The 13,246-nt window shown below is 42.5% G+C and overlaps 1 protein-coding gene across 1 annotated transcript in view; it reads left to right on the top strand.

Moving 5' to 3' along the window:
- The window catches only part of LOC143817283 (cyclic nucleotide-binding domain-containing protein 2-like), a 297,967-nt gene that overhangs the window by 54,897 nt on the left and 229,824 nt on the right, over positions 1-13,246 (top strand). Inside the window, exons 4-6 of the mRNA XM_077298552.1 lie at positions 2,140-2,251; positions 3,195-3,269; positions 6,139-6,230. Coding sequence (XP_077154667.1) covers positions 2,140-2,251; positions 3,195-3,269; positions 6,139-6,230 — 279 coding nt within the window. The remainder of the gene's footprint in view (positions 1-2,139; positions 2,252-3,194; positions 3,270-6,138; positions 6,231-13,246) is intronic.

The following is a 13,246-nucleotide window of genomic DNA, read 5'->3' as shown; positions in this document are numbered from 1 at the left end:
GGTACCCATGGCGTAACTAGAGACCGATGGGCAAAACTAGTACCTTGGCCCCAACCTGCATATTGGTATGTATGAGGTCTTGTAGGGTTCTAGATCCTATAAAAACATACGTGTTCGTATAATCATGCTACTCATCCTGGCACCTTCCTGTAATAATTACCTCCATCGTGGTGACTTCCTATAAAAGTTCCCGATCCTCAGCCCCTTCCTCTGATAATGTCCCTCATCCCAGTCTCTTTCTTTTTATAATATTCATCATCCTGGAACCCATTCCTGGTATAATATCCTCCATCCTGGACCCATTTGTGGTATAATGTCCCCCTATTCTGGCCCCTTTCTGGTATAATGTCCACCATCCTGGAACCCATTCCTGGTATAATGTCCACCATCCTGGAACCCATTCCTGGTATAATATCCTCCATCCTGGACCCATTTGTGGTATAATGTCCCCCTATTCTGGCCCCTTTCTGGTATTATGTCCCCATTCTGGCCCCTTTATAGTATAATGTCCCCATTCTGGAACCCATTCCTGGTATAATGTTCACCATCTTGGACCCCTTCCTGGTATGTTCTCCATTCTGCCACCTTCCTACAATAATATTCTCCATCCTCGTCCCATTTATGGTATAATGTCCCCCATTCTGGCCCCTTTCTGATATAATGTCCCCCATTCTGGCCCCTTCCTTGGTATAATGTTCTCCATTCTACCACCTTCCTACAATAATATCCTCCATCCTGGACCCATTTGTGGTATAGTGTCCCCCATTCTGGTCCTAATCTGATATAATGTCCCCCATCCTGGTCCCTTCCTGTTATTAATGTCCCCCATCGTGGACCCCTTCCTGGTATGATGTCCCCCATCCTGGGTTCCTTACTGGTATAATGTTCTCCATTCTAGTCCCTTGATGTTATAATATACCCCATCACAAGCCCCTTTCTGTCATGTTATTCTCATCCTAGCCCCTTCCTATATTAATGTCCCCCATCCTGGACCCCTTCCTGGTATAATGTTCTCCATTCTGCCACCTTCCTACAATAATATCCTCCATCCTGGACCTATTTGAGGTATAATGTCTCCCATCCCAAGCCCCTTTCTGTTATACTATCCCCCATCCTAGCCCCTTCCTATATTAATGTCCATCCTGGACCCCTTCCTGGTATAATGTTTTCCATTCTGCCACCTTCCTACAATAATATCCTCCATCCTGGACCCATTTGTGGTATAATGTCTCCCATCCCAAGCCCCTTTCTGTTATATTATCCCCCATCCTAGCCCCTTCCTATATTAATGTCCCCCATCCTGGGCCTCCTCCAGTAATAATGTTTCCTATGCCATACCAACACATTTAAAAGTATAAACAATTATTCTTACCTTTCTTCACTCCCACAACACGTGGCGTCTTCTATAGCCGGAGCAGGAGCTTCGAAATAATTTTTGGAATTCCGTACCATTAAAAATTTTGCACCGTTTGCCTTCAATAGCCTCTGGATTAACTGAAAATCCATCAGAGAGTTATTTTTTAGCTCCTCTCAGCTGATTTATGATCACAGACTGGGAAATAAAAAGACTGTAAAAGCAAAACGGTGCAAAATTTATAATGAAGCCCAATTGCGAAAAAGATTTTTTTTATAAAGCCCGAAATACGAGCATTTAAGTAAGGAAAAATTGTCTTTGACCAGTTTAAGCAGTCTGGTGAACTTCTCTCCTACATGAATGGCTTCACGTTGGGTCATGCCTTTTGTGGCGCCATTTATTGAAGCCTGCTCAAATAGTGAGCTGTCATACACTGGACGCATAATCAATCATATCAAACAGTAACTATGAGAGACAAAGAGATCTTATCAGGGTGACAAACCTTTTAATCTAGGAGGGCGATGTATTCTGAAACCCTAGAGCCAGTAATGCCTAACATTGCCTCGGTAAATACCATAATACAATGTTTGAATAATACCACCATTTGCAGTGAAAGCTGAGATGTGGTCTGGTGGCCATCATCTCATTGCCGTTTGTCTCCGTGGTCTGGTGGCCATCATCTCATTGCCGTTTGTGAGACAATCCCTTAGATCTTCTCACTTCCTGTCATGGCTTTTGTATGGTGTCCAGACCTGATGATCATCCTTTTATTCTTCTGCCATTAGGGATTATGCAGCTTCAAGATCTGAGCCCCTTTCCTTCAGCGAGTACGTTGGTTTTGAGACCGAGAGTGAAAACCTTCTGTTTGATCGGTCCCTCTTCAAGGCAAAAATGGAGGTAAAGAACTAAACAAGACATTAAAGTTGCAAATTTGTGGACAGCCGTTTATTGCCCCCCCCCCCCCCCGAGCTTTGTATTGTGGATTATATAAAGGGGTCCTAAGTAGAGGGTTCTCCTCAAATGAACCTAGCTTCCCTGCTAGGGAATGTGGATGGGGTTTTCCTATTAATATTAATATTACACTGACTACCTTGATTGAGAAATAGTTTGAGATTGTATATTGTGCATGGCATTCAACTGAAAAGGACATGTGGACAAACCAGGCAGGTATTTGCTACCTACCTGCTTGTTGTGCCTGGTGCCTACCACTGCCAGCACAGAGTGGTCACAGACTGCTAATGTCAGTGATACAGTGTCTTCTGCTTCACTTTTGCTCTGCTTTGTTTGTTGACAGGCATGACTGCTGAATTCATGCTAATTGACAGCTGGCTCCCTGCTGCCTAGCTGTGGGGAGCCAGCTATCAATCAGCATGACATCAGAAGTCATGAGCTGTCGACACAGCAGTCCGGAAGAGGAAGAGCTGCTGTGCTGACGTTGAGCAGGTGAATTGCTGGGAGGAGCGGTCAGCGTCAGGTATTTAGCAACTACCTGCCAGTTAGTTTTTTAGGACCATAGTAAAAAAAATATAGTCCTGGATAAACCATTTCACTCCCCCAACAATTACCGGTAATTGTCCAGTGCTCTCATACTCTTTAGACTATCATCCGTATCTGTCATTACTGTTGAGTTTGGCCAACGTTAGTCTGATGCGTTTGGCGCCTTTGATATAGAACAGTATCCGCAGCTCTGGATGTGACTGGAGTAGAACTGTTAACTATCAAAAAGTTAAATTAAATGTTTTTTAAAAAATGTTATAATTTTTTTTTATTAACATCTTAATAAGTCGTTGTATTCTCTCTTTGTCCATCACACCGACCACTTCTCGTCTACTCTGTCAAGATGGTTCTTAGCTCTGAAGCCAAACAAATCCTTACGACCCCCCCGGAAAAGAGGACACCGGAAGAAACTAAATTGGTACGTGACTGATATGTAGGTTTTAGTTCTAGCTCCTTGATATCTAAATGTAGCTGTAGACATTTGATGAAGTCCACCTTTCAGATGATCTGCTCAATACTTTTACATGAGTATGGCCACCAAGGCCAATTCCCTAAAAGAGTCCTGGCATAAATGGGGACCTGGCTGAATATTATTGGTCTCTACCATCAATGACATTTTGCTATTCTCAGGCTTGGAAAACAAATTTTTGTAAAAAAAATAGTGCATACAATTTTTTGAGATCTCCTTCATGTTGGGAACCACAAGCTGTCTTTCCTTGTAAGCCATACTTGCCACCTTTAGAAGCTGATGTTCTGTAAAACATCTTTTTTTGCCCTATGATATGCCATCTAATTTAACGACATGCTACCTTCCTACCCATTGATGCCATTGTAAGCCCTGTTCAATTCCTCCTAAATGTTCATTGGGCACAAGAAAACTCTATGAAGGTTTCTGGTAGGCTTGGACGGTGCTCCAGAGATATGGCAGTTGGGAGAGTTCTTCCCTTTTCGGGAGAGTCGGTGAGCGTGCGGTTACTAGAAATAGTCCTATATGAGGTGCGTAATGTGGACAACTGTAGTAGGAGAGCGAGGAAATGTCCCCCTTAGGTCTGTGATCAAACTTAGAATCCAGGCGTTAGAGCGCCTCGTAATGGTGACGGGGATATTGTCCTCCAAATTTGAGTCAATATCCACATAATGGTGAAACCCGCAATGCCCCAATAACAGTGACATCCACAGTGCCCCCCGTAATAATGAGAGCTCAAATGCCGAGCTACAGTCACGTTTATAGTTATAGTTGATAATAGCTACATTACCTCATAACAGTGTCTCTCATAATGACCCCATAATAGGATCGGCCACAGTGTCCATTGTCAGTGACAGCCAAAGTGCCCCAAAGTAACAGCTAGATTTCTCCCAAAATAATGAAAACTACTTAACAGACTTGGCCAAACTTTCTCCATGCAAAGTCCTTAAGATTGCCCCCATAGCAAGGACTTCCATAATGCCTCCATAATAACAGCGACATCCACAGTGCTCCCATAGCAGTGGCATCTACAGTGCCGTCATAGCAGTGACATCCAGACTGCCCCATAACACTAGCATCCACAGTGCTCCCAAAGCAGTGATCTCCACAGTGCCCCATAACACTAGCATCCACAGTGCTCCCATAGCAGTGACCTCCACAGTGCCCCATAACACTAGCATCCGCAGTGCTCCCATAGCAGTGACCTCCACAGTGCTCCCATAGCAGTGGCATCTACAGTGCCCCATAGCAGTGACATCCACAGTGCCCCATAGCAGTGACATCCACAGTGTCCCCATAGCAGTGACATCCACAGTGCCCCATAGCAGTGACATCCACAGTGCCCCATAGCAGTGACATCCACAGTGTCCCCATAGCAGTGACATCCACAGTGCCCCATAGCAGTGACATCCACAGTGCCTCATAGCAGTGACATCCACAGTGCCCCATAGCAGTGACATCCACAGTGCCCCCATAGCAGTGACCTCCACAGTGCCCCTTAACAACTAGCATCCACAGTGCCCCATAGCAGTGACCTCCACAGTAGTCTCATAGCAGTGACCTCCACAGTGCCCCATAGCAGTGACATCCACAGTGCCCCATAGCAGTGACATCCACAGTGCCCCATAGCAGTGACATCCACAGTGTCCCCATAGCAGTGACATCCACAGTGCCCCATAGCAGTGACATCCACAGTGCCCCATAGCAGTGACATCCACAGTGCCCCATAGCAGTGACATCCACAGTGCCCCATAGCAGTGACATCCACAGTGTCCCCATAGCAGTGACATCCACAGTGCCCCATAGCAGTGACATCCACAGTGCCCCCATAGCAGTGACATTCACAGTGCTAGTTTGCTGTACATGTTTTAACCTAATAATTAAACAGCAGTAACACTATTTACAGTTGCCTGGTCTTGCTGAGCGCAGTGTGAGCCAGCGACTCTGTTGAGTGGTGACGTCATTAACGTTATTGCTATTCACAGTCGCCGGGGCTGGCATTACCCTGATTGCAGGATGGTATTTTTAGGTTGGGAAGGGCCAATAACCATAGACTTTCCCAGCCCGATAATATCAGCTCACCACTGTCTGCTTTACCTTTGCTGGTTATCAAAAATAAGTGGGGATCTATCTGTATCTTTGCACATTTTTAAAGCCTACACATCTGTAATTTCTCTACTGCATCCTATTCTGTTACATGTCACACTGTATGTCATCTGTGCTGCCTGGAAATAACGGACATGTCTACCTGTGGGTCACAGACACGTGTTGTTCACACGAATATGTGTGCAGCCGCATAGATTATAATGGATGTGCGTGAGTACATGTCTCCAGTATGTGTTAAAATGGACGTGTGAAGGGGGCCTAAGTCCGAGAGAAACCCTTTTTGTGGCTACTCTGTGTTCTGGAAATTTACCAGCGTCAGACCCCTCCTAAATAAGGTTTGTTAGCTAGAAAGGAAAATCTAGATCTGCCAGATCTATTTTTTTCTAATTCTTCATGTCACCTAAAAAGTTGCAAGCAGTCAGAGTAGTGCTGGGTTATCAGCCGTTAACTATTTAATCAGGTATAAAACCCATCTGTTATGCGGAATAAATGAAATTTACACTGATTTTCCTCCTTATCGATCATCCGGATGATTTTCGGGTAACATATTTTACCGATCATAAACAGTTTCTTTGTCGGCAGGAGTTATGTGCGCAGAGGCCGCTGCCGCTGAACTTCTGAAGCTTTTTATTATCAGGATTGATTCTTAAGTCAATGAATTGTGACATCGCAATATAATGTTTCCATATGCATGAGACCTTCCCTTCAATTACAGGCAATGCTGTCTCTGAGGATGACGGTCAGCTCCTTTGCTGGATATCCGGTTCACATACAGGAGAAAATAGCCAAGGTCGGATGGTACGAATGGTAAGGAAAAAATGAGTAGAACGTTTATAAGATTATATCCTGGAGTCCTTTAAATGGTCGCTGTCATTTCATCAAACTTTGCATAAGTCAATGGTGCCAGTGAATATAATGTTATCAGTGAAATATGCCTTTTCTTCACTTATGAGCCCTTTCTTTTCTTCCCCCTTGTTCACTACAACCCCTTTTCAATCCTTACCTACAGTAAAATAATAACACTTATACTCACCTCCAGTACCTATGCCATTAAAACAGCGTTGGCACTGCCTCTCCCAGGGTTTGCGTGACATTATGTTAGGCGATCACTGTGGCTAATCAGCAATGGCTTCACTCTCCTCTCCTTCAGACAAATCATGACATCCGGAGGAAGTGAGAGGACACCCGCAGCTTTCACACCCTCCTCATGTCAATTAAGAGTAGAGTAAAACCACTGCTGATTGTCGACTTAGATTGTGTGACATAATTTCACAGGAGCTCAGGAAAAGCGAGTGCCAAAACCACTGGAGCTGCTGTTATTATTTTATTGGGGGAAAACAAAGGGATTGAGAAGGGGTTTAAATAGGATGCTATAATCTGACACCTAAGTGATCAGATTAGTCTTTCTTGTTTTGACAAAATGTAGGAGTTTATTAGAGTGGATGATGAATTCAGGTTGAAAGGTGGAGGAAAAGAAATGGCTCATAAGTGGAGAAAAGGCATATGATGATTTTCTACCTCACTCTGGTGCAGGACTCACAGCCACAATACTCAGTACTGCTGTATAATGTACTCCATGATGCTGTAGCTCCTGATCATGTGCTACACCGAGACAGAGGAGCAGGAATCCCTCCTGTCTGTGTGTACTGTGCATGGGAGACCTCATGTAGTATAAATGCAGGTGTGATGTTGTAAAGAGCTCTTTGGAGTGTCCTAGTGTGGAATCACTAGTCTCCAGGGACTCAACATAGTGGGAAGAAGGAAAATCAGGGTGTTAGATTAAGTCAGTCAGACAGTTGGCTGATGAGACTGGACCGTGTGGAAGACTGGGTGGTGCTGCCAAACCTGCTGGACGCATTATCTGCTATCAAACTAACAACCTGTTTGCACTGCTCTGACTTCAGAAGAGATGTACCGTGCCTCCCTGCAAAGTGATACAGGAACCTATGTCTCGGAAATGGGTATGTTTCTTTGGCTAAAGCAACAGGCGTAGTCGCACCTGCCCCCACATCCTCGGCACCTGCATGCACCATCATTAGCACTTCCCTGTCCCTTACCGCACACCTTACTCATTGTCTAATTGCTATGTCTTTTTAAGCCAAATTTATTTTTAATTAACAAAAAAAATAGGTCACCTGCAGCAGTCAAAGCGTTTTTTTTAGTTTAATAGCACCGTTATGTACCACAAATCACGTAATACTTTATGGATGAGTAATTAAATTAAGAAACGTTTTTCAATGCTTTTTGGGAGTGTTATGTACCACCGAAATGTACCAAAAAGCATGTAATTCTCTTTAAATGAGTAATTGAATCTATAAAAAAATTACAGCCCTTTTTTGTTGTATTATATGCCAACAAAATGCACCACAGAGCACATAATACTGTGTAGATGAGTAATTGAATCCAGAATTTTTTTTCAATGCTTTTTTGGAGTTCCATGTAACACATAACTGTATCACAAAGCACGTAATACTGTATGGATGAGTAATTGATCCAGAAAATTTTACAACTCTTTTTTGTAGTGTTATAGACCAGCAAAATGTACCTCAGAGCATGTAATACTGTGTAGATGAGTAATTGAACCCATAATTTTTTTTCAATGCTTTTTTGGAGTTCCATGTAACACATAAATGTACCACAAAGCACGTAACAATGTATGGATGAGTAATTAATCCATACATTTTTACAACTTTTTTTTGTAGTGTTATAGACCAGCAAAATGTACCTCAGAGCATGTAATACTGTGTTGATGAGAACTGAATCCAGCAAAAAATTTCAATGCTTTTTTTGAGTGTTATAAACTACAGAAATGTACCACAGAGCACGTAATACTCTACGGATGAAAATTGAATAAATGTTTTCACCCGGAGAAAAAAATGTGGTCATGTGCAGCAAATCTACATTTAGCAAATGGACTGCAAACCCTAAGCACTGCCTAATGGCGGTATTCTCCCACTCTCCCTGCTCCTCTCTCTGTCCTTCCCTAGGCTAAATGCCGAATGTATCTGATAAAAGCAGCAAAGCACTGAACACACTGGTTCATCCCTCAAAATGACCTAATATTTAAATTTACGTTGATTGTATTTTTGAACATTTTTTAGACTCACTTCCTGTTCTTCACATAGACATGCAGCAACAGGCTGACTTAGACCCTATCTGTTTGCATAGAAACATTATCTGGGTATACTCTAATCTGGACAAAGATCATTATGAAGGAAGAGGGACGAGGTGAGCTGTGACCATTGTCTATTGTAAATGGTGGATCCAGCGTTATCTACTGTATATGTACAGTACTGTGCAGGTGGGTGAAAAACCTGCAAAGTAACAATGCTAACAACCTATAGGGCATAAATTCAAATAACAAACCAGAAAAAATGTCCTTACCAACACTAAGTCAGATAAGATTTGCACTAGCAGGATGCAGCAAACCACCGTTATAAAGGCGGGGGCAGCACAGCAGCAAACAAAAAATATGCCAGTCACATAGGTAGGTGTAATGCAACTGGGGCTTCTGTTCTTGTGGGGTGCACTCATATATTGCTGCACAGTCCACCTTTTGCACCTGTGCTGCCCCAACCTTTATAATGGGGGTCTGCTGCATCCTGCTAGTGCATTTCTTATCTGACTTGGCGTAGGTAAGACTGTTTTTTTTGTTTCTTTTTTAAAGTAACAAAGCTATCTAAAAAAAAGTATTAATAGTAGAGAAAGAGAAAAGAGGTGAGCTGTGACATCGCCTATTGTGAATGGTGGATCCTGTGTTATCTACTGTATATAGAGGTGTTATCTGTCATTGTACAGGAGGAGGAGGTGAGCTGTGACATCACCTATTGTGAATGGTGGATCCTGTGCTATCTACTGTATATAGAGGTGTTATCTGTCATTGTACAGGAGGAGGAGGTGAGCTGTGACATCACCTATTGTGAATGGTGGATCCTGTGTTATCTACTGTATATAGAGGTGTTATCTGTCATTGTACAGGAGGAGGAGGTGAGCTGTGACATCACCTATTGTGAATGGTGGATCCTGTGTTATGTACTGTGTATAGAGTTGTTATCAGTCATTGTACAGGAGGAGGAGGTGAGCTGTGACATCGCCTATTGTGAATGGTGGATCCTGTGTTATCTACTGTATATAGAGGTGTTATCAGTCATTGTACAGGAGGAGGAGGTGAGCTGTGACATCGCCTATTGTGAATGGTGGATCCTGTGTTATCTACTGTATATAGAGGTGTTATCAGTCATTGTACTGGATGAGGAGGTGAGCTGTGACATCGCCTATTGTGACTGGTGGATCATGTGTTATCTACTGTATTTAGAGGTGTTATCAGTCATTGTACAGGAGGAGGTGAGCTGTGACATCACCTATTGTGAATGGTGGATCCTGTGTTATGTACTGTATATAGAGTTGTTATCAGTCATTGTACAGGAGGAGGAGGTGAGCTGTGACATCGCCTATTGTGACTGGTGGATCATGTGTTATCTACTGTATTTAGAGGTGTTATCAGTCATTGTACAGGAGGAGGAGGTGAGCTGTGACATCACCTATTGTGAATGCTGGATCCTGTGTTATCTACTGTATATAGAGGTGTTATCAGTCATTGTACAGGAGGAGGAGGTGAGCTGTGACATCGCCTATTGTGAATGGTGGATCCTGTGTTATCTACTGTATATAGAGGTGTTATCAGTCATTGTACAGGAGGAGGAGAGCTGTGATATCACCTATTGTGAATGGTGGATCCTTTGTTATCTACTGTATATAGAGGTGTTATCAGTCATTGTACAGGAGGAGGAGGAGAGCTGTGATATCACCTATTGTGAATGGTGGATCCTTTGTTATCTACTGTATATAGAGGTGTTATCAGTCATTGTACAGGAGGAGGAGGTGAGCTGTGATATCACCTATTGTGAATGGTGGATCCTGTGTTCTCTACTGTATATAGAGGTGTTATCTGTCATTGTACAGGAGGAGGAGGTGAGCTGTGACATCACCTATTGTGAATGGTGGATCCTGTGTTATCTACTGTATATAGAGATGTTATCAGTCATTGTACAGGAGGAGGAGGTGAGCTGTGACATCGCCTATTGTGAATGGTGGATCCTGTGTTATCTACTGTATATAGAGGTGTTATCAGTCATTGTACAGGAGGAGGAGAGCTGTGATATCACCTATTGTGAATGGTGGATCCTTTGTTATCTACTGTATATAGAGGTATTATCAGTCATTGTACAGGAGGAGGAGGAGAGCTGTGATATCACCTATTGTGAATGGTGGATCCTTTGTTATCTACTGTATATAGAGGTGTTATCAGTCATTGTACAGGAGGAGGAGGTGAGCTGTGATATCACCTATTGTGAATGGTGGATCCTGTGTTCTCTACTGTATATAGAGGTGTTATCTGTCATTGTACAGGAGGAGGAGGTGAGCTGTGACATCACCTATTGTGAATGGTGGATCCTGTGTTATCTACTGTATATAGAGATGTTATCAGTCATTGTACAGGAGGAGGAGGTGAGCTGTGACATCACCTATTGTGAATGCTGGATCCTGTGTTATTTACTGTATCTAGAGGTGTGACATTGCTACCTTGTAATCTTGCCTGGGCTGATAATGAGACAGATAAGTCTGAAAAGTAATCTGTACTGAACAGCAAAAATGATTCTTGTGGCTAATGTGCAAATTGCAAGATTATTATTGAAAAAAGTTTACCATGTAGCTCTACCAAATGGTGATATCAAAAATCCATGATGTAGGTGATAAGTTGCTGATGGTTGAGGGTCCAGGTGCTCGGACCCCCACTCCTCCTGAGGACAAGGTTGTGAAGAATGGTGAACAATTTTGCAAAGTGCATGAGTAAAAAAAAAAAATTATAATAGCTGAAATCTTTTGCTTTACTAGAGGGAGGAAACTGGTGATAATGATGAGCTATGACAATATTAACACTTTAAAGCCTGACTCACACGAGCGTATAACATGGCAGAGCACTATCCGATTATTTTCTCATGATGCGATTGGCTCACACGCACCCTTACAAGTCTTTGGGTGCGTGCGAATCATCGGAATGCACTCGGATGCCACCTGAGTGCAGTGTGATTCCCATGGAGGAGTTAGGGAAATGACTTTCTCCGTCACCTCTGCACTTGTGCTGAGATCCTCTCGTGCGACAGAATCGGACCACTGACACTCAAAGATGGAGCCCAGGGTCATTATCATCTCACATCCTATATTATACGCTCGTGTGACTCCGGGCTATTAGACGGTTGTATTTTTGTATTTTATATTTGGCTTTTTGAAGTATTGCGCACTACAAAATCATAAATAAAATGAAAAAGTCTATGAAAACCGATCCTGGGAAAACATATGAAACGCGTTTTGGATGTTTGTAATTTTCTCTGAGTCGCTCTGTTCCATCTCTCTGCCACCGTCGCCATGTAATGGATCAGTCAGCTCCACTTTAATATCGATGGCGGTATGAGCCGTTATGTAACGTGCGGCATTTATGGGCGAGTACAGATGTGTACCATGGGGGGCTTCTCACAGAGAATTCATTATGATCCAGAGGCGCAACCGGTGCCGAAGCCAAGGACGGAGGAAATACAACAGCTTTACTACTGTAAGCCGAGAGGGCGAGGAAATTAAATCTGAGCCTGCGACGAGTGATGATCGAAAAGAAGGAGAGAATTTTCATAAACAATGGAGCGGCCGGTAGTAAGGAATACAATAATATCACATGGAGTCAATACGGGGGCCGCCGCCGACGGCTAATGGGGGCTCGTTATATCCCGTTACGAGCTCTGATCGGGGATTTGTAGCCTACAGTCGCTCGCAGCTGCCACATTCCACACCTCGTCCGAGGCTGCCGGCCACAGAAGTGAGCGCCGGATGGCAAACACGTGAGGCCGCTCCTGAGCGCCCCCTAGTGGCCATTAACACTCCGGACAAATGTATACATGATGTCTTACAACGAGGTGTTGTAATAAAGTCACATCCCAAAGGCAGCAGGTATGAAAGAGCGGTGGGAGAGTGGTAATATCTGGCGGATATCAGAGAAAATTGTATTTTATTGTGTTAATCTCGGCACTATGGCTTTCCAGCTGGTTTGGGACTATAAATCCCAGCAGTCCCATTCCAGCTGTTTCTGAACTCACTTTAAAACTGTATAAAATATCTATCTATCATCTATTATCTATCTATCTATCTATTCATCTATCTATCTATTTGTCTATCTATCATCTATCTATCTATTATCTATCTATCTATCATCTATTATCTATCTATCTATCTATCTATTATCTATCATCTATTATATATCTATCTATCATCTATTATCTATCTATCTATCTATCTATCTATCCCATATATATCTATTATCTATCTGTCTCATATCTATCTATCCTTCTATCTATCTATCTATCCTTCTATCTATCTATCTATCTATCTATCTATCTATCTATCTATCTATTATCAATCTATTATCTATCTATCTATCATCTATCTATTATCTATCTATCTATCTATCAACTATCTATGTATCTATCTATCTATCTATCTATCTATCTATCTATCTATCTATCTATCTATTATCAATCTATTATCTATCTATCCTTCTATCTATCTATCTATCTATCTATCTATCTATCTATCTATCTTTCTATCTATTATCTATCTATCTATCTATCTATCTATCTATCTATCTATCTATCTATCTATATTATCCATCTATTATCTAATATCTATTATGTCATGATCCAGTTCGGGGTTTGTTTTCTGCTATCCTCTCTCTGGACTGGTCATGCGGGGGTTAATCCCCGCAGCCTCGTTTTGGA

This window comes from Ranitomeya variabilis, chromosome 3, assembly GCF_051348905.1.
Source record: "Ranitomeya variabilis isolate aRanVar5 chromosome 3, aRanVar5.hap1, whole genome shotgun sequence".
Taxonomy (NCBI): domain Eukaryota; kingdom Metazoa; phylum Chordata; class Amphibia; order Anura; family Dendrobatidae; genus Ranitomeya; species Ranitomeya variabilis.
This window is presented reverse-complemented; position numbering and strand designations above follow the sequence as displayed.